At 37.8% G+C, this 20156-nt stretch overlaps 1 protein-coding gene across 6 annotated transcripts in view; it reads left to right on the forward strand.

Moving 5' to 3' along the window:
• The window catches only part of LOC127414528 (choline transporter-like protein 5-B), a 57870-nt gene that overhangs the window by 12570 nt on the left and 25144 nt on the right, over positions 1 to 20156 (forward strand). For all 6 annotated transcript variants that reach the window (XM_051652610.1, XM_051652612.1, XM_051652611.1 and 3 more), the window contains exons 2-7: positions 5490 to 5538; positions 14730 to 14803; positions 17938 to 18022; positions 18605 to 18689; positions 18816 to 18944; positions 19553 to 19613. In XM_051652610.1, the coding sequence (XP_051508570.1) occupies positions 5490 to 5538; positions 14730 to 14803; positions 17938 to 18022; positions 18605 to 18689; positions 18816 to 18944; positions 19553 to 19613 (483 nt within the window). The remainder of the gene's footprint in view (positions 1 to 5489; positions 5539 to 14729; positions 14804 to 17937; positions 18023 to 18604; positions 18690 to 18815; positions 18945 to 19552; positions 19614 to 20156) is intronic.

Genomic DNA, 20156 nt, shown 5'->3' on the forward strand with positions numbered 1-20156 from the left:
TCTCATTTTCCTCTTGACAATACCCCATAGATTCTCTATGGGGTTCAGGTCTGGTGAGTTTGCTGGCCAGTCAAGCACACCAACACCATGGTCATTTAACCAACTTTTGGTGCTTTTGGCAGTGTGGGCAGGTGCCAAATCCTGCTGGAAAATGAAATCAGCATCTTTAAAAAGCTGGTCAGCAGAAGGAAGCATGAAGTGCTCCAAAATTTCTTGGTAAACGGGTGCAGTGACTTTGGTTTTCAAAAAACACAATGGACCAACACCAGCAGATGACATTGCACCCCAAATCATCACAGACTGTGGAAACTTAACACTGGACTTCAAGCAACTTGGGCTATGAGCTTCTCCACCCTTCCTCCAGACTCTAGGACCTTGGTTTCCAAATGAAATACAAAACTTGCTCTCATCTGAAAAGAGGACTTTGGACCACTGGGCAACAGTCCAGTTTTTCCTTCTCCTTAGCCCAGGTAAGATGCCTCTGATGTTGTCTGTGGTTCAGGAGTGGCTTAACAAGAGGAATACGACAACTGTAGTCAAATTCCTTGACACGTCTGTGTGTGGTGGCTCTTGATGCCTTGACCCCAGCCTCAGTCCATTCCTTGTGAAGTTCACCCAAATTCTTGAATCGATTTTGCTTGACAATCCTCATAAGGCTGCGGTTCTCTCGGTTGGTTGTGCATCTTTTTCTTCCACACTTTTTCCTTCCACTCAACTTTCTGTTAACATGCTTGAATACAGCACTCTGTGAACAGCCAGCTTCTTTGGCAATGAATGTTTGTGGCTTACCCTCCTTGTGAAGGGTGTCAATGATTGTCTTCTGGACAACTGTCAGATCAGCAGTCTTCCCCATGATTGTGTAGCCTAGTGAACCAAACTGAGAGACCATTTTGAAGGCTCAGGAAACCTTTACAGGTGTTTTGAGTTGATTAGCTGATTGGCATGTCACCATATTCTAATTTTTTGAGATAGTGAATTGGTGGGTTTTTGTTAAATGTGAGCCAAAATCATCACAATTAAAAGAACCAAAGACTTAAACTACGTCAGTCTGTGTGCATTGAATTTATTTAATACACAAGTTTCACAATTTGAGTTGAATTACTGAAATAAATGAACTTTTCCACGACATTCTAATTTATTGAGATGCACCTGTATATACACACTACCGTTCAAGAGTTTGGGGTGACTTGCCTGAAATGTTTCTCATGATCTTAAAAACCTTTTGATCTGAAGGCGTATGCTTAAATGTTTGAAATTAGTTTTGTAGACAAAAATATAATTGTGCCAACATACTGTATTTATTTAATGACAAAACTAAAATTTTATTTAAAAAAAGAAAAGTTTTTGAAATGGATGACTTGGACCGAATAATTAAGAAAAGCAGCCAATAAGTGCCCAACATAGATGGGAACTCCTTCAATACATTTTGAAGGCTCAGGAAACCTTTGCAGGTGTTTTGAGTTGATTAGCTGATTGGCATGTCACCATATTCTAATTTGTTGAGATAGTGAATTGGTGGGTTTTTGTTAAATGTGAGCCAAAATCATCACAATTAAAAGAACCAAAGACTTAAACTACTTCAGTCTGTGTGCATTGAATTTATTTAATACACCAGTTTCACAATTTGAGTTGAATTACTGAAATAAATGAACTTTTCCACGACATTCTAATTTATTGAGATGCACCTGTACATGTGATTTTTTTTTTTTATTGATTTTTTTTAATTTTTTTTTAAGTTTTTTATTTAATAAATTTGCAAAGATTTCAAACAAATTTCTTTCACGTTGTCATTATGGGGTATTGTTTGTAGAATTTTTAGGAAAATAATTAATTTAATCCATTTTGGAATAAGGCTGTAACATAACAAAATGTGGAAAAAGTGAAGCGCTGTGAATACTTTCCGGATGCACTGTACACCCAGTCTGCAATCAGTCATGTAGTGTGCACATCAGCATGGCGGAAAACAAGACTGTGGGCAAATTCCAATTGAAAGTGATCATCCCTATGCCCTATACTCTCAGTCAGAGAGGACAGAGCTCTTGATGTGGGCACTTTGAAGGGAGCATATGAATGTACCCTCCACTAACATTCTTGTGGATGGGCCCTTAGTGGATTTTGTCTGGCTCTCTTGGTGGTAATTTTGTTACCTGGGATGAATTAACACCAGCTGTTCCCTGGCCACGATTCAGCTGATGCAAATAAGCCACACAAATTGACGAACCACTCAGTCTGTTAAATTGTTTGACAGATTATATACAGGAAAGAGAAGTGGGGATAAACTGTCTGAGGCTGGTGTAGCAAAATATTTTTTCTCAGGGGACAAGCCCATAAGTCAAGTCGGGTTTATTGTTTATTATAGCTCTTTCAAGTTACAATAAGAATGAATTTTAACAAACTACTTCTGAAAAACATGTATTTTAAATACTTTAAAAATATATATATTTTTATTCAACTCCTATTTGTGCTCAGAAACACAAATCCCAAACAAATCTTAAACACGGAAAAGTAGTTGTTAGTAACAAGTTTGGTTTTATAGTATTAATTATATTATTTAAATTATATCAAGCTTTTCCTTTTTTTTTTTTTTTTTCCTTTTTTTTTTTTTTTAGCACCAACTAGCATTGCTTGATTCTGAGGGAGTTGGAAAAAGTAAACAAACATCAGGACAATCACACAGAGGAGAATAAACAGCAACAGTGCTACTGTGATGCTGATGTTGTTTATCCCGTAATGCCCCAAGGGCATTTTCCAAATGTCCTGACCTCTGTCCACAACCCCTCTCTCTCTCTCTCTCTCTCTCTCTCTCCTTTCCTCATAATATGTGTTCTCTCTCATTCACTTTCTTTGCTTTCTTTTGCTCATTGTCCCTATGACTGTGAGTGTAACTTGAAGATTTGATAGAATAAGGAGTGGACATTCCTTAAATTCACATCTTAAACAGCTCAGGATGTTCCTTCTAAACAGGGTCAGTAATAATAATAGAGACAGCAGAGCAGAGCTGACTAATGCTTATTGGAGCTCATCCAACGTCTTGTTTGTATAGCACTTCTTTTCTTCTCTTTTGCAAAGGTCAAGAGGTTATAGAATGTCTTTCAAATGGTGGTGGTTCAAATGGTACAGTCTACAAAGAGGCCCAGTTACTCTTGGGTGGAACAAATTACCAAATTGGGTGAAACAAATTATAACAAATAATTGGATAGTTCTCTTAATTTTCCCCATAGAAATTAATGAGTAACAATGGTAACCAGGATTTGTTCTCCCCCATGCTAAACACTGTCCTCAGTATGGTATATGAGGCTTTTCTGACTGTAACTGTAGATGGGCTTGTCTGGAATTTTTAAGCTAAGTATTATGGCTCCATGCTTAGAAGTACAAGTCAAGGTTATATACACTCACTGAGCACTTTATTAGGAAAACTATGGTTCTAATAAAGTTCCTGACATGGTCTTCTGCTGTTGTAGCCCATCTTCCTCGAATTTTGATGTGTTGTGCATTTTGAGATGCTATTCTGCTCACTACAATTGTACAGATTGGTTACCAGAGATACCGTAGCCTTTCTATCAGCTCACACCAGTCTGTTCATTCTCCATTGACCTCTCATATCAGCAAGGCATTTCCATCTGCAGATCTGCCGCTGACTGGATGTTTTTTGTTTTTGGCACCATTCTGAGTAAACTCTAAAGGCTGTTGTGCATGAAAATCCCAGGAGATCAGCAGTTACAGAGATACTCAAACAAGCCCGTCATCATGCCACGGTTGAAATCACTGAGATCACATTTTTCCCCATTCTGAAAATGATGGTTGATGTGAACTTTAATTGATGCTTCTGACCTGTATCTGAATAATTGTATGCATTGCACTGCTGCTACACGATTGGATGATTAGATAATCACATGAGTAAGTAGGTGTACAAGTGTTCCTAATAAAGTGCTTCGTGAGTGTATATATACAGCAATGTTGTTGTTTTTTTCCACCCTTCTACCTCTACATAATCTGTCTTTCATTCTCTTATCTTCACAAATGATCATTCTGTCATCCACTCCATCCACTCGCCAGTAGGCTGGTAACTTTATTTGGAACAGCAACATCATTTATGGTTTAAATAAATTTTAATAATCTGAATCTTTCTAATGTTATTGATGTGAACAAAAACATTCAAACCATCTCCCAAGAAAACATCTGTCAGAGCTGTCTTCTAACAGAATTTACCATAGTAGAATATTTTGAATAAAGGTTATATATTATATCAAGGAGGTTTTTTATTCTGAGCTCCATGTTTCGACATGTATCTAGAATTTTCCTCACATTAAGCCAACAAAAAGAACATATGATAAACAATGTGTCATCTTTTGTCACAAGTGCAGTTTAACAAAGAAATGGAGACTAGCTCATATAAGATGCTGCGACTCAATGACCTGTGCGTTTTCTCACAAATATGCGAAGAAAAAACGCAACCTAATTCCATTGTCATAGAGACATTTTTTAATCAAAAGTAATGCAAAATAAAGTTTCACGTTTTGTAGGAATTTTTTATGGGCAATATTTTTTTCTTTTTTTTTTCAAATTTCCAGCCATTAGCAACATATTAGCCATGACATCATAAACACCTATAGCACTAATAAAATATTATCTAAGCTGCAATATGACATAGCATCCCCACCAAATCCCTCAAACCAGAAAAGAAACTCAGACCACCTAGGTGTGCATTATATGTGACGGCTGATGGTCTGTTAGCCCATCTTGATCAATGACTAGCACACATCCCAGTAGATCTGCTTCTTAGCTCTGTGTGTTTAATGCACGTCTTAGTCTGTTTGTTTGAAGTCAGGGATGTCTAATGAGGATGTGGATACATCAGTATGTGGATTCCCCTGAGAATAGATGTGATGGTATGTTAATAAGCTTCTGTGCATTTTTAGATGTTGGAGATGTACAAAAAGCACTTTCGAAGTGTGTGTGTGTGTGTGTGTGTGTGTGTGTGTGTATGTGTGTATGCACGCACAAGGCTTTGAGCAGTTGGCTGCCATGCTGTTGTCTCTTTGTGTTTGGCGCGACAGTGGATGCTACCAATCTGAGCTGCGAGACACCAGTGCTGTTTCCTTTGTGAGACAAGAGAAATGACAGGGAGAGAAAGAAGAGAAGGTAACAAGCCATAGGACATTGAGAAAGAGAAGGAATGAGTGAAGAAAGAGGCAGATGGAAGCGACGCATACGCCCACCAGCCTGATTTCTCCTCCACCTCCTCTCGTAGGGCTGTTCAGACCATGGCTACCTTGATCGAGTTCTTTGTTTTCACATACAGGATAGTGATAAGATGAACATTGTTTTGAGTTGTTTCCCAATGCGGGCTTGTTCTCTTTGATTAGGTGTTTGTATGCTCGTTGTCCATGTCTCTTAACTTTCTTATGAGAATAGAAAAAAAAATTGTTTTGTGGGCACTTGGAAGGATAATTCCTTTATAAATGATTGTGACTGTTTTTGTGTTGCAGGGGAGCCACACAAATTTGACCCCACATTCCGAGGACCTGTTCACAATAGGTACAGTACCATTCAGTATGTACATATGTTCCTGCCAAAACTGGAGTTGTTGTGCTACTGTTCAGAGTGTCAGCTACTGTTGTGTAATTCTTACCCATTTTCAATAGTAATAAAAAAGGAATATTCCAGGTTCAATACAAGTTTAGCTCAATCGACAGCATTTGTGGCATAATGTTGATTGCCAGAAAAAATAATTTCGATGACTCCTTTTCTTAAAAAAAAAAAAAAAAAAAAAAAAAAAGGTTACAATGAGGCACTTATATCGGAAGTGAATGGGGCCCATTTCTGGAGGATTTAAAGTCAGAAATATTAAGTTTATAATATTAAAAAAGCACTTTCATTAATTCTTCTGTTAAAACGTATGTATTATTTATGCTGTAAAGTTGTTTAAATCATTGTTTAACTGGATTACATTGTTCATGGCATTATGTCGTCATGGCAACAAAGTTGTAAAGTTGGATATAACTTCACACAGAAAAGGTTAATAACGATTTTATTACTCTGAAATCATGTTATCACACACATTGTTTATGTCTTGTGGCTATAGTTTTGAAACAGTGAGTATTTTATTGTTTACAGATTGGCTCCATTCACTTCCATTGTTAGTGCTTCACTGAAACCCAGATTTTTGCTGGGGTTTTTTTTATTTATTGATTTTTTTTATTTTCTCCCCAATTTGGAATGCCCAATTCCCAATGCGCTCTAGGTCCTCATGGTGGCATAGTGACTCACCTCAATCTGGGTGGCGGAGGATGAATCTCAGTTGCCTCTGCATCTGAGATCGTCAGTCTGCACATCTTATCATGTGGCTTGTTGAGCACGTTACCGCAGAGACCTAACGTGTGTGGAGGCTTCATGCTATTCTCCGCGGCATCCATGCACAACTCACCACGCACCCCATCGAGAGCGAGAACCACATTATGGCAACCACGAGGAGGTTAACTCAACATGACACTACCCACCCTAGCAACCGGGCCAATTGGTTGCTTAAGAAGCCTGACTGGAGTCACTCAGCACACCCTGGATTCAAACTTGCGACTCCAGGTGTGGTAGTCAGCGTCTTTACTTTCTGAGCTATCCTGGCCCCACTTTTTGCTGTTTTTTTATTTTATTTTTTTTCCTCCCCTTTTCTCCCCAATTTGGAATGCCCAATTCCCAATGTGCTATAAGTTCTTGTGGTGGCGTAGTGACTCTCCTCAATCCGGGTGGAGGAGGATGAATTTCAGTTGCCTCCACATCTGAGACCGTCAATCCGTCCATCTTATCACGTGGCTTGTTGACCGCGTTACTGTGGAGACCTAGCGCATGTGGAGGCTCGCGCTATTTTCTGCGGCATCCACGCACATCTCACCACAACGAGAGCGAGAACCACACATTATAGCAACCACGAGGAGGTTACCTCATGTGACTCTACCCTCCCTAGCAACCGGGCCAATTTGGTTGCTTAGGAGACCTGGCTGGAGTCACTCAGCACACCCTGGATTCAAACTCGTGACTCCAGGGGTGGCAGTCAGCGTCAATACTTGCTGAGCTACCCAGGCCCCCCTTTTAGCTGTTTTTTTTAAAGAAAAAGAGGGACTGGTCAAAATGAACTTTTGTGGTAATCAACATTATGCCACAAATGCTGTTGATTGAGCTCAACTTATAATAAACCCAGAATATTCCTTTAAACAAACTTTGCAATTTTGCCACAGTAGGTCTAACATCTGTTGTTCTTAAAGTGTGTATTTTTTTTCAATGGTAAATACTTACCATCCCAGTTTAATGTGCTTAGAGCAGCGGATCTTAAACTGGGGGCCGTGGCCCCCTGGAGGGCCACCAGGTGGCGCCAGTGGTGCCGCAGAAAAATTATAGAAGGTGATTTTTTTTATTTTTTATTATTAATTAAAGGCTACATGTATGGGGCTCTACATTAACATTTCGGTTTTGGAGTGCTCGTGCCATTAAGTGAATTTTTTTAGGAGCAAATCCAGTCATAGTTCAGTTTTTAAAGACTTTTCATGAAACAATATATGCACAAGCAGGCATTAAAAATTACTTCAGAATTCAGAAACAAAAGATATACTTGATACCTGACAAAGGACGTAGACACCTTCTTTGATAAACATTTTCCAAGTTATCTGTTTTTCAGTTAACCAACAACACCAGTAGTGACTGATCACTTTTATGAAAATATATTTATAACACTTTCTACTTTCATTAATCATGATCAAACATTATAAAATAACTTAACAGATTAGTAGTTCATGAACATTAATTTAAATGCACAAAGGGATGTACCATACACAAGGGGGGCCTCACACTGAAAAGGTTTGGGAACCACTGGCCTAGACAACTACAAGTAAGCCATTTGTTGACTTCCCCAGAGTGTAAATATGCAGTGTTGCGGTGCTTTCAAAACATGGCTGTTTGTTTGAGCAGTCTGACATGCCGGTTTACCTGTTTTTTTTTTCCAACCAATGGAAGATGAAGTGAATTCTAGTGCAGAAATTACTGTTGGGTTTTATTTTCGATTTAGATAACTGAATCCAGATGCACACTGTGTGATTTTTATGGTCCTTTACTATTGTCGCTAGTTAGTCTGTACGATATGATCCCAGTGAGATCTTGGGTAAAAGCCATGGCACACTGTGCGACATTATGTCAGTCTGTACAATTCAGATCATAGCCAAGACTTTGGTCCCAGTTTTATCTCTTCTGGCCGTTGTAGGAGCAGTTACACTGTACAACTGCGATGCAAAAATTCTGAGACTACCAGAACATTGTTGGAGGCTAACAATCATCGTAAAGGCAATTAATTGGCTCTCTGTAAACATGTCGCACTAAGCGATCAAAGACTTCCGATTTTGCCCTGTGAAAAGGGAAATCTTTTATGACTACCTATGAAATCATGTCCAAAATCAAACAGTGTGAACCCAGCTTTACCTAGGTCAAAAACACATGCCATTGTCCTAATTTGAATGTGTCTGTTATTGATAAAAATATTGACTTCATTTATGGACCTGCCACTGCGCTGGCCTGTTTCTTGCTCTAATCCAGAGCTGCTGGTGGATCAATGATTAGTTTGACAGTGATAGCGGACAGCACAGCTCTCACCCCATGAGAACACAGACATCAGTAGCCGTTGCTAATGCATCTCTGCTTGCTTTGCCTTATTAACATGCACACTTAACAAGATTCAGCAGATTGTGAGGTAATTCGGCTATTAATGAACAACAAGCTGTGGGTTTACTTTTATTTTTAGTGCTCTTCATATAAAGCAAATATGTGTTGTTAAACACGGATCAATGATGGTTTTCCTGTGCTTAGTTGTAACTGGTCAGTGCAATAGGTATTAATCAGGGTTGATTGACGTAAATTGCTTAAAGGGATACTGTATGTGCTAAACTGTGCTGTGATCAGTTACAGTGCAAGATCTGTGTTACAGAGCTGACCCAGTTGTTTATCTCAGTTTCTCAATACTAACATGATAAAGTGTATTCTTTATAGTTACTTATGGCTTGATAAACCAAGAAAGTATTACGTGTCTATGGTGTTAAAGATATAGTTTACCCAAAAATGATAATTCTGTTGTCATTTACTTACCCTCATGTTTTTCCAAACCTCTATAACTTTATTTTTTCCTCTGGAACACAAAAGGAGGTGTTAGGGAGAATGACAGCATCAGTTACCATTTACTGAGTCTAACATACTGCCTAACATCTCCTTTTGTGGAAGAAAGAGAGTCATACGGGTTTGAAATGACATGAGGGTAAGTAAATGGTGACAGAATTTTTAGGCGAACTATTTTTAATAACACTAAAATCAAAATTTGTTTCTTAGATTAGATTCTTGGTTGGCCAACTTTCCATAAGTCCATTAACACAGTATCTTCAAAAACAGTTCTACTGCATTAAATGTCACTGACTCCCAGTTACAGGTCAAACCCGCGCCTTTGTGTAAAAAGTGTCCCGATGCGATCACCCACTCCCCAGCTGTGTTGAGCAGAATATAAATATAGCTCACAGAATGCTGTTACAGACACCACTGACAGCACTGTGGGTTTGTAGCTCCTGCTGTGTTTACACAATGGACACGTCACTCATTTCAACAGTCCTCCACATTGGCAGTCCCCACACAGAAAGTTACGAATTACTGTAGCTTTTACCGTAGGATTTGGTTTAGTGGAGTTGGTACTATCACAGGGCTCATGTTGAAAGGGGCTATGAATTTTGTGGCTTTTTTTTTTAGTCCACTTATAATGTTAGTCAAGGTTTCTAGCTCCAAAAACAGCTGACATTTAGGTAGTTTTCCACTCTCTCTCTCTTACCCTCAGAATAACACGGGCTGTTTTCTCTACTGTAGCTTTAAGACTTCACTATGCAAATGGCCTCTGGTGTGATCAGCTAACCTCTGCATACTGCATATATAAAATAGGATATTTGACGAGAAGAAATGCAAGGCCAGACTTATTTTGTATTCCTCAGGAGTGGATTGGAATGTAAAAAGTTGTCTCTATTTGTCAGGAGAGTTTGAAAAGTAAGAGGGGTTAATGATATCAGATGTAAATGACAGTCAGAGCAAGGTGGAACAAGTTATTCAAGTAATTATATTTTGATGAATGATTATGAGTGCATTAAAGATGAAGAGTATAATTTCTATGCAACTAAGAGCACCAAACGGTATTGCAAAAACAATGACTGTTTGCACTCCATCCTTGTTCCATTGGTCAGACAAATACAGTTGAAGTCAGAAGTTTACATACACTTAGGCTGAAGTCATTAAAACTCATTTTTTAACCACTCCACAGATTTCATATTAGCAAACTTTAGTTTTGGCAATTCATTTATACGATATCTACTTTGCATGACATGAGTCATTTTTCCAACAATTGTTTACAGACAGATTGTTTAACTTTTAATTGACTATATCACAATTCCAGTGGGTCAGAAGTTTACATACACTAAGTTAACTATGCCTTTAAGCAGCTTGGAAAATTCCAGAAAATGATGTCAAGCCTGTAGACAATTATCCAATTAGCTTCTGATAGGAGGTGTACTGAATTGGAGGTGTACCTGTGGATGTATTTTAAGGCCTACCTTCAAACTCAGTGTCTATTTGCTTGACATCATGGGAAAATCAAAAGAAATCAGCCAAGACCTCAGAAAAAACATTGTGGACCTACACAAGTCTGGTTCATCCTTGGGAGCAATTTCCAAATGCCTGAAGGTACCACGTTCATCTGTACAACAATAGTACGCAAGTATAAACACCATGGGACCATGCAGCCATGATACCACTCAGGAAGGAGACGCATTCAGTCTCCTAGAGATGAATGTAGTTTAGTGCGAAAAGTGCAAATAAATCCCAGAACAACAGCAAAGGACCTTGTGAAGATGCTGAAGAGGAAACAGGTAGACAAGTATTTATATTTGCAGTATAGAGTCCTATATCGACATAACCTGAAAGGCTGCACAGCAAGAAAGAAGCCACTGCTCCAAAACCGCCATAAAAAAGCCAGACTACAGTTTGCAATCTTACTTTTTGGAGAAATGTCCTCTGGTCTGATGAAACAAAAATGTAACTGTTTGGCCATAATGACCATCGTTATGTTTGGAGGAAAAAAGATGAGGCTTTCCAGCTGAAGAACACCATCCCAACCGTGAAGCAAGGGGGTGGCAGCATCATGTTGTGGGGTGCTTTGCTGCAGGAGGGACTGGTGCACTTCACAAAATAGATGGCATCATGAGGAAGGAAATAATGTGGATATATTGAAGCAACATCTCAAAACATCAGCCAGGAAGTTAAAGCTCGGTCACAAATGGGTCTTCCAAATGGACAATGACCCCAAGCATATCTCCAAAGATGCATCAAAATGACTTAAGGAGAACAAAGTCAAGGTATTGGAGTGGCCATCACAAAGCCCTGACCTCAATCCAATAGAAAATTTGTGGGCAGAACTGAAAAAGTGTGCACGAGCAAGGAGTCCTACAAACCTGACTCAGTTACACCAGTTCTGTCTGGAGGAATGGGACAAAATTCCAGCAACTTACTGTGAGAAGCTTGTGGAAGGCTACCCAAAACATTTAACTTAAGTTAAACAATTTAAAGGCAATGCTACCAAATACTAACAAAGTGTATGTAAACTTCTGACCCACTGGGAATGTGATGAAAGAAATAAAAGCTGAAATAAATCATTCTCTCTACTATTATTTTAACATTTTACATTCTTAAAATAAAGTAGTGATCCTAACTGACCTAAGACAGGGAATGTTTTCTACGATTAAATGTCAGGAATTGTGAAAAACTGAGTTTAAATGTATTTGGCTAAGGTGCATTTAAACTTCTGACTTCAACTGTAGATAGGCCCAGCCCCAAACACTTTGCATTGGTTGAGTAAATGTTGCCATGATGGGCTGGATGGGATGCTCAAACAAATAGAGCAATGTTATGATAATGCCACAGTGTTTTCAATTTTTGGTGTAATCAACCTGCAAATGTCTTGCTTATACTTGTCTCTGCATATTAAGCAAGGGTAGCAGAAAGTATTTTCAACATTGAACAAGTTATGCACTTCAACTTTAAAGCTGCACTATGGAACTTTAGGCTCTTTGCGGCATCTGTGGTTGAAACCTAAAATTGCAATACATTTTACATGTGTTGTGTTTCGGCATCGATCTTTTGTGCAGATCTTTTTGTGAAGGTTACCTGTTTGCCTGGAATCACTTGGAGATATTTACCTGCAGAGCCGGAATCATAACGTGCTATTTGCACATTAATATAATGTTATTTGATTAAACCTTTATAACCGAGATAAGCTATTACTTGCTTTGAGGAAGATAAACAAGACTGTTATTTACATATTTTTATATGATTATTCAAGTGTTTTATCCACTACACATTAAAGTTTGTATTGTACTACACATACAGTATCAGTTGAAGTGATACAGCTGATAGGAGTTCAATTTAAGACACTTCTCAATCTACAGCCTCAGTGGACAATGCAATTAAACCTTAATACTTCAATAGTGTCTGTGCGCTGTAAACAGGCTGTAATATAAAAACACAAAACAAGGATTCAAGCATGGTGGGGATGAAGTATACTTTATTAAACATGAAAATAATATGCAGAAATATGCAATATAACAATTACAATAATAAACAGTTTCTTTAATTGTTTCTTTTAAAGTTATAATAGAGAGATGGTTACATGCTAAACAATATGTACATTACTGTGCTATGAAATTTGTACTTACAAACAACTTGAGATGAGCATACATTCATGGGGAACTACCTTGTACCTATGGTGGCTTTTAGATGCCATTTCAAATTGTCCACTCTGTTTAAACACACTGTCTGCTAAAAGGGCAAATCGAGAATTTGCCCTTTTAGCAGACAGAATCGACAGGGGTTTGAACACAGATTTATTTTATATATATATACTCACTCAATAATTAACTTTTGTAAATTGTAACCAAAAAATCTTTCGTAGTGCAGCTTTAAGAAAGTAAATAGGGTGAATTTTGATTTCATGTTGACTACAAATCTTTGCAAGTGTGGGTGGGGGTGCATGTGTTGGTGATAGCATTCCAAGGCAGTTCAGTATACAGATAAGAACATGCTGCTCCCTGATGGAGTGCCCCTCAAAACACCTGCCTCCATTTTCAGCTCAGCTAAATCCCTCGGGATGAAAGAGGAAAATATTAAAGTTTAAAGGGCCAGAGGCCTTGAGAATGTAAGTCTGTGAACTCACTTTGGAACTTTCAGAAACTGCTCTGTGAAGTGCTGGTGTAGAGGACTAAAGGTGATTTGAAAGAGAACCATGAAGAAAATGATTGACAGCTCATGCAGGAAGAAAACTGTGATCTGATAAAAAATAAAAAAAGCAGATGAGATGGAAAGAGTGAAAAAGAGCATAGATCCAGAAGATGAAAGAGAGAGCAGATAAAGCAGAAGAGAGCCTTGGTTAAATATACCCCAGAGATAGTTTGTGACAGGGGCTATACTGGTTTAGAATCTGGCTGTTAACAAATGTGTGTAAAAAGAAAAAGTCAAAAGATTTACCCAGGTCATATTCTCAAATATTAAAGTAAAATGCTTCAATAGACGGTTCAATGGTAACTTAATGTTGCACATTAGCCTATACCGGTGCCATAGTACTACCACGGACTCTTCATAATACCTGTGGAACCACAGTGTTTTTCATTAAATACTGTTGTATATACGTACCTAATGCTTATGCATCGAGATGCTGATAAGAGAGCAAGGATTGTCAAGATACAACCACCAAAGACCTTCACTCCTTGCGTGTCCATCTTTTTTGTATGTATGCAAGTGCTTGACTGACGTCTTTGACCATTGCGTCGTGTCTCGCTGTTTTTTTCCTAGAATGTATAGCTGCAGTCCAGAGATCTCCAAATGGGGGCGGAATCTCCAAAAGAGGGAGGGGTTACTCCATAAGTGGGCGGGGTTACTCAAAAGGGCTGTCACTTCCACTCATGGTTACGGTTAGGGAAAGGGTTAGGTTGGGGGTCCCTATATCTTTGCTGCTGGTTTGGAGTTCCTGCCCCTTTTTGGAGCTCCACCTGCTGCCTGTTTTTTTTCGTTGCTCTGCATCTGTTTTAGCCCAAGTTTTTAAGTCATCATCAGTGCTTTGCACACATCTAAAATTATGTGCATTTTTTTTTTATCTTAAATTCGACGAATATTAGAATTTCGATTTTTAATTTGACAGCCTATTTGGATTCTCTCAACCTGCTTTCATGAGGTCAGTATTGAATGAGTTCTCATGTATGCTGGGCATTTGTTGGCTGCTTTTCTTTCTGGTGCAACTCATCCATTTAAAAAGTTTTTCAAATATTAGTTTTGTAAAAATCCTATGTATGCACAAGTTACAGTATACAGGTATTTGCTACAAAACTAATTTCAAGCATTGAACTGTTTTAAGATCATGACGAACTTAAATCCATTCAAGTATGTCTAAACTTCTATCTGTTTATCTGAGACCTGTAATAGCATTTTCCTCAGTTGTGTTTATACACCGTATACGTGAATAATCTTATGTTTTCATAGATTGAGGGTTCTTGCTGGTTATAAAAGTGACAAAACATTTGACTAATCAAGAATATATATGATTAACTTATCAAATAAATACCATTATGAATGTAAATGTACTGTGGTCATTCTCTCCCTTTCTCACATTCCCACTGCAGGCGCTGCACAGACGTGCTTTGCTGTGTGATCTTCGTCATCGTCATCCTTGGTTACATCGCTCTGGGAACAGTGGGTGAGTTACACTCATTAACGTGCGTTTCAGCAGTGTTGCTTGCGTAATACAGCTTATGAATCCAGCGCTATTAAACAGCCAAATAGAAGCAGTGGGGAAGTGTCAGTCATAAACAGCAGCCTAATGCACAGTCATTATGTTCACTTACACTTCCCCTAGTATGTGGCTGTTTTTATGTGTACAGTCATTTAGTTCATTCTCAAAAAAGCGAGAAGACTCACACGAACCCATTTATATACTCTGGCATTTGATTGGTTACATAATTGATGGTTTTAAATGTGGAGCCTGTGGTTAATACAGTCGGAGGCTCTTCTCTGGGAGATTCACAGCTTGCTGAGTGTAGGATCTGTCTATTTTGGTAACACACCATCTGTGATTGTGCTTAGGAAGCATTGACTGTTGACTGTTTTCCGATCAGCAGTGGGTCCGTGGAATGTGAGGCTCTCTGTTTCTCACTCTTTTTTTTTTTCCCTCATGCTGATCTCATTCAGTTCAACTTTGACGTTTTAGCGGTTTAATCCTAAAGTTAATGACTGGCTTGTCTGTTGCCATTGAAGTGCACTGAGAACATTTTTAGGGTTAAGGTGACATTCCGTGACCCAAAAAGCACAGAAACTCACTTTCACATGCAGAATTGACAGTGTTACTTGGGAAAGATAGATTATTGGTCAGAATCATTTTCTTCAGAGCTGCAGTGTGTTTGGTCAGTTCACTGAAGTCACAGATATTCAGTTACATTTAGAGGACATCTAATGCTCTGAATTAAATTGAGGACGTTTTGACCCGAGCAAGTGAGAGTTCTATCAAATGGACTGAAACTCTCTCATACTGGCCCCAGGCCAGCGGGCCATTTTTATTGTTGAGCCCTGAATTAGAGGTATGCTTTATTTTTTTGCAGAACAACATAGGGGTGTGACGATACACTTAGCTCACGAGACAAGACGATACACGATGCTGGGTTCACGAAAAAGAGACGAGATGATATTTTAATACTAGATACACTACCAGTCAAAAGTTTTGAAACACTTACTCATTCTTTATTATAATTTTTTTTTTTTTTTTTTTTTTTACATTTTAGAATAATAGTAAAGTCATCAAAACTATGGAATAACATAAATGGAACTATGGGAATTATGTTGTGACTAAACAAAATCCAAAATAAATCAAAACTGTGTTATATTTTAGCATCTTCAAAGTAGTCACCCTTTGTCTAGAATTTGCAGACATGTACTCTTGACATTTTCTCAACCAACTTCTTGAGGTATCACCCTGGGATGCTTTTTAAACAGTATTAAAGGAGTTCCCATCTATGTTCCCATCTTATTTTAGTTTTATAATGAAATAAATTAATATGGTGGCACAATTATATTTTTGTCTTCAAAACTAATTTCAAACATTTAAGCATACGCCTTCAGATCAAAAGATTTTTAAGATCATGAGAAACATTTTGAAGTGTTTCAAAACTTTTGACCGGTAGTGTATATGACTGGAAAAATAGTATTTTATTCACAAAATGCAAAACAATGCAGGTGCATTTTGAAATGTTTTAACTAATCATCTTGTAATGACTGTCACTTCAGTTCTACTTCCTGAGTATGAATTATCATATGCAGTAAAAACAGAACAATATGCAAGCACTGTAAAAGGTTTTGCCACAAATTCAACTGACTGGCTTCTCTCCTGTATGATTACACGAGTCTCTTCAGACCCGGTTGATTTTAGTTGAGAGCTGCGGTGGTTCTGTAGGTGTCTTTGCATAGTGCTTGTGTTAGCCGCGGTGTACGGCACTATTTTCTTACAGTGTTTACATATTGGCTGTGTCTCGTTTGGAAGGCTGCGTCCTCCAGAGGTCGCATTTATCGGCCACATACGTCATCGGAAAAAATTAAATGAGACAGCCTCGATGACGTATGTGGCCGATAAATGCGATCGTGAGACAGCTTTTCACCTCAACAAGAAATATCGTCACGTTTTAATAACGAGATCTCGTCACACCACTAGTACAACACTAATAATGCTGAATAGCACCAAGCTTTCCTTAGATTACAACATGTCACGTCAACCACCTTACAAATAGTTCTCCTTTTACAAAAACTTTGCATATTGGTTCTTCCAAATCACAAAAAAATAAACCATTTAAAAGAATGATTCATTAAATGTGTCTCTGTCCATTCCTTCACCACAGTGAGTCTAAGTTCAGTGTAGCACTGGTTTCTGATACAAAATAAAGGATTTGCTGTGTACATATGTTGAACAAAAAAGGAATAATCCACCCAAAAATGAAAATTCTTTCATAATTTACTCACCCTCATGCCATCCCAGATGTGTATGACTTACTTTCTTCTGCTGAACACAAACAAAGATTTTTAGAATAATGTCTCAGCTCTGTAGGTCCATACTATGCAAGTGAATGGTGGCCAGAACTTTCTAGCTCAAAAAAGCACATAATGGCAGCATAAAAGTAATCCACATTACTCCAGTGGTTAAATCCACATCTTCAGAAGCGATATGATAGTTGTGGGTGAGAAGCAGATCAATGTTTATGTTCTTTTTTACGATAAATTCTCCTCCCTGCGCAGTAGGTAGCGATATGCACAAAGAGTGTGAATCGTCAAAAAAAAAAAAAGAAGAAAGTGAAAGTTGAGATTTATAGTAAAAAAGACCTAAAATATTGATCTGCTTTTCACCCACACTTATCATATCGCTTCTGAAGATATACATTTTAACTACTGTAGTTGGAATGAATTACTTTTTATGCTGCCTTTATGTGCTTTTTGGAGCTAAAAGCTCTGGCCACCATTCACTTGCATAGTATGGACCTACAGAGTTGAGAGATTTTTCTAAAAATCTTCATTTGTGTTCAGCAGAAGAAAGAAAGTCATCCACAGAGAATTTTCATTTTTGGGTGAACTATCCCTTTAAAAGTAAGACACTGTCCACTGCCATTGCATTGAAAAAAAGAGGGGGATCGGTCTTAAACCATTTCCTTTTGTGTTCCACATAAGAAAGAAAGTCAATATGACATAATTCTGTCATAATATGTAAATTTCAGAAAAAAAAAATTATTTTGGGTGAGATGTTCCTTTAATAATGATTTTTTTTTTTTAAATGTCTGGTGTTGTTTATATTTTAAGCTTGGATGCATGGGGACCCACGGAAAGTGGTCTACCCAACAGACAGTTATGGGCAGTTCTGCGGACAGCAGGGCACTCCTAATGCGTGAGTATGAGAGAGACAAATTAGGTGTTAAATAGCCTTTATACTTTAATTAAAGGTGCACTCAGTAATTTTTTTTAATGTGTCGTCTTAGACTTAGACTAGACCCCTAGCAGTGTGGATGCAGCGTCATTCAAACACAATCGTTTTTAGTTATTGATGCCATTGTAAAAATTCACAATTCACAGTCAGCCATGATTCATTTAATCCAAGAGTTAAAGTGTTCAATAACAGGGCAGTTACTGAGATTAAGCGAGTAGTATTTGGCTGGTAATGTGATTCTAACATGGCAGCCCCCATGAGGTGACCCTCTCCATGTAGATTAAAACATATTTTATAAGCTCACTGATTTGACTGGAGTCTTCATCTCATGCGAGTGCTCATGATTTTATACAGATGTTTCAAAATTACAATTAATTTCTTTAGGAGTAAAACTTTTTTAATGAGGAAAAGAATTACTGAGTGTACCTTTAATACATAAATTGTATATAATGTTTGAAAGTTATCTCATAACTATTATGAAATTAATGTTTTGTTTTTTTAGATTTTGGTGTTCTTAAAAACTGCTTCTGTTGCTCTCCACAGAAATAAAGCCATATTATTTTACTTCAGTATTTTACAATGTGCCAATCCTACAGTCCTCATTAACCTTCAGTGCCCTACAACTCAGGTAATTCAAAAATTGTGTCTGCAGACCTTCTCTGTTTTGTGTTCTATGGTTGTTAACTCTATATTTTTCACTGCCTTGTTTTGTTTGTGTTGTTGATTGATCCTCTTCCTCTTTTCTTCTCTCTAGCTGTGTGTATCCAAGTGCCCGGACAGATTTGCCACATACATTGACATGCAATACAACTATAGACGCAATAAGAGTTACTGGGAATACTACAAGCAATTCTGCAAACCAGGCTTTAATAATCCTGATAAGGTACCATGTAGACATGTATCTGTAAGAACCAGAACTTCACATAAATTACATTAACATTTATGCAATTGGCAAATGCTTTCATCCAAAGCAACTTGCAGTGCATTAAAAATAGACATTTATTCCATTTTTACATTCCCTGGGAATCAAACCCATAACCTTGCTGTTACTTTTGTTTAAAGCTTAAATGTTTTTGAAAGTCTCATTTCTAGAGGAAAATTAATTAAATGCCTATTACAGTCAGCAACACTTCTAATGATGCCAGTTTGTCTGATGCTTAGTAAGCGGATACGTCACATGTGAGTGCAACAGCAGTGTTCTGTGTGGCATCTTATCTTTTAGTATCTCATTAGCAGGCATCCTACGTTTAATCATGTGTCACTGCGTAAATGTACCAAAGCAATCCGTCAATGGTCTTATTCTGCTGAATCACTAGATTTTCACACATCAACGTGGCAGTAAATGCCACATTTAGAACCACACATGCTGACCCTCTGTGAGCCAGGGCTTACATACTGGAGAGTTACTGGAGAGGATACAGGATGTTATAGGATGCAGTGGAGAGTCTGTTGTATAGTACCTTTGTCCCCCTCTTCTCTTTTGTTTGGCAGCCGGTTGCTCAGGTGCTAAGGGATGAAGATTGTCCCTCCATGATTGTGCCAAGCAGACCATGTGAGTTTTTTTTTTTTTTTTTTTATGTGAATATTTTTTTTTATTTTTTTTATGCACGATTAAAAAAAATTATGCACGATTTTCTTACCTTTAGAATGGATAATTTTTCACTGCATACCATCTATTTATGTCCAATACTTCAAACCCACACTAAATTTGATAGGTCAAGAATAGAATGGGATAAAATAATTTAAAGATTAGGTAACAGATAAAAAAGAGAGATGTTTTTGCACCTACATTTCCTTCAGTATTAAAGGCATTTGTCCATTTTCAAGGCATTTTTGCCCTGAGCCCTGAACAATTTCAGACTGTGGTTATGTATTTGCATTGTAATTGCAAGTCTAACTGCTAAACTAGAGTGCATTAGGTTTAAATGAATAACAGCAGTCAAAATTGTTCAATTCCAAAATGATGGTAGTGAGCAAAATAAGAAGTGAACTAATGCCAGAGCAAAGAAAACCCAACATTTATGGATATAAAATGGGCAAGATACACTATATTGCCAAAAGTATTCACTCACCCATCCAAATAATTGAATCCAGG

Source organism: Myxocyprinus asiaticus, chromosome 24, assembly GCF_019703515.2.
Source record: "Myxocyprinus asiaticus isolate MX2 ecotype Aquarium Trade chromosome 24, UBuf_Myxa_2, whole genome shotgun sequence".
Taxonomy (NCBI): Eukaryota; Metazoa; Chordata; class Actinopteri; order Cypriniformes; family Catostomidae; genus Myxocyprinus; species Myxocyprinus asiaticus.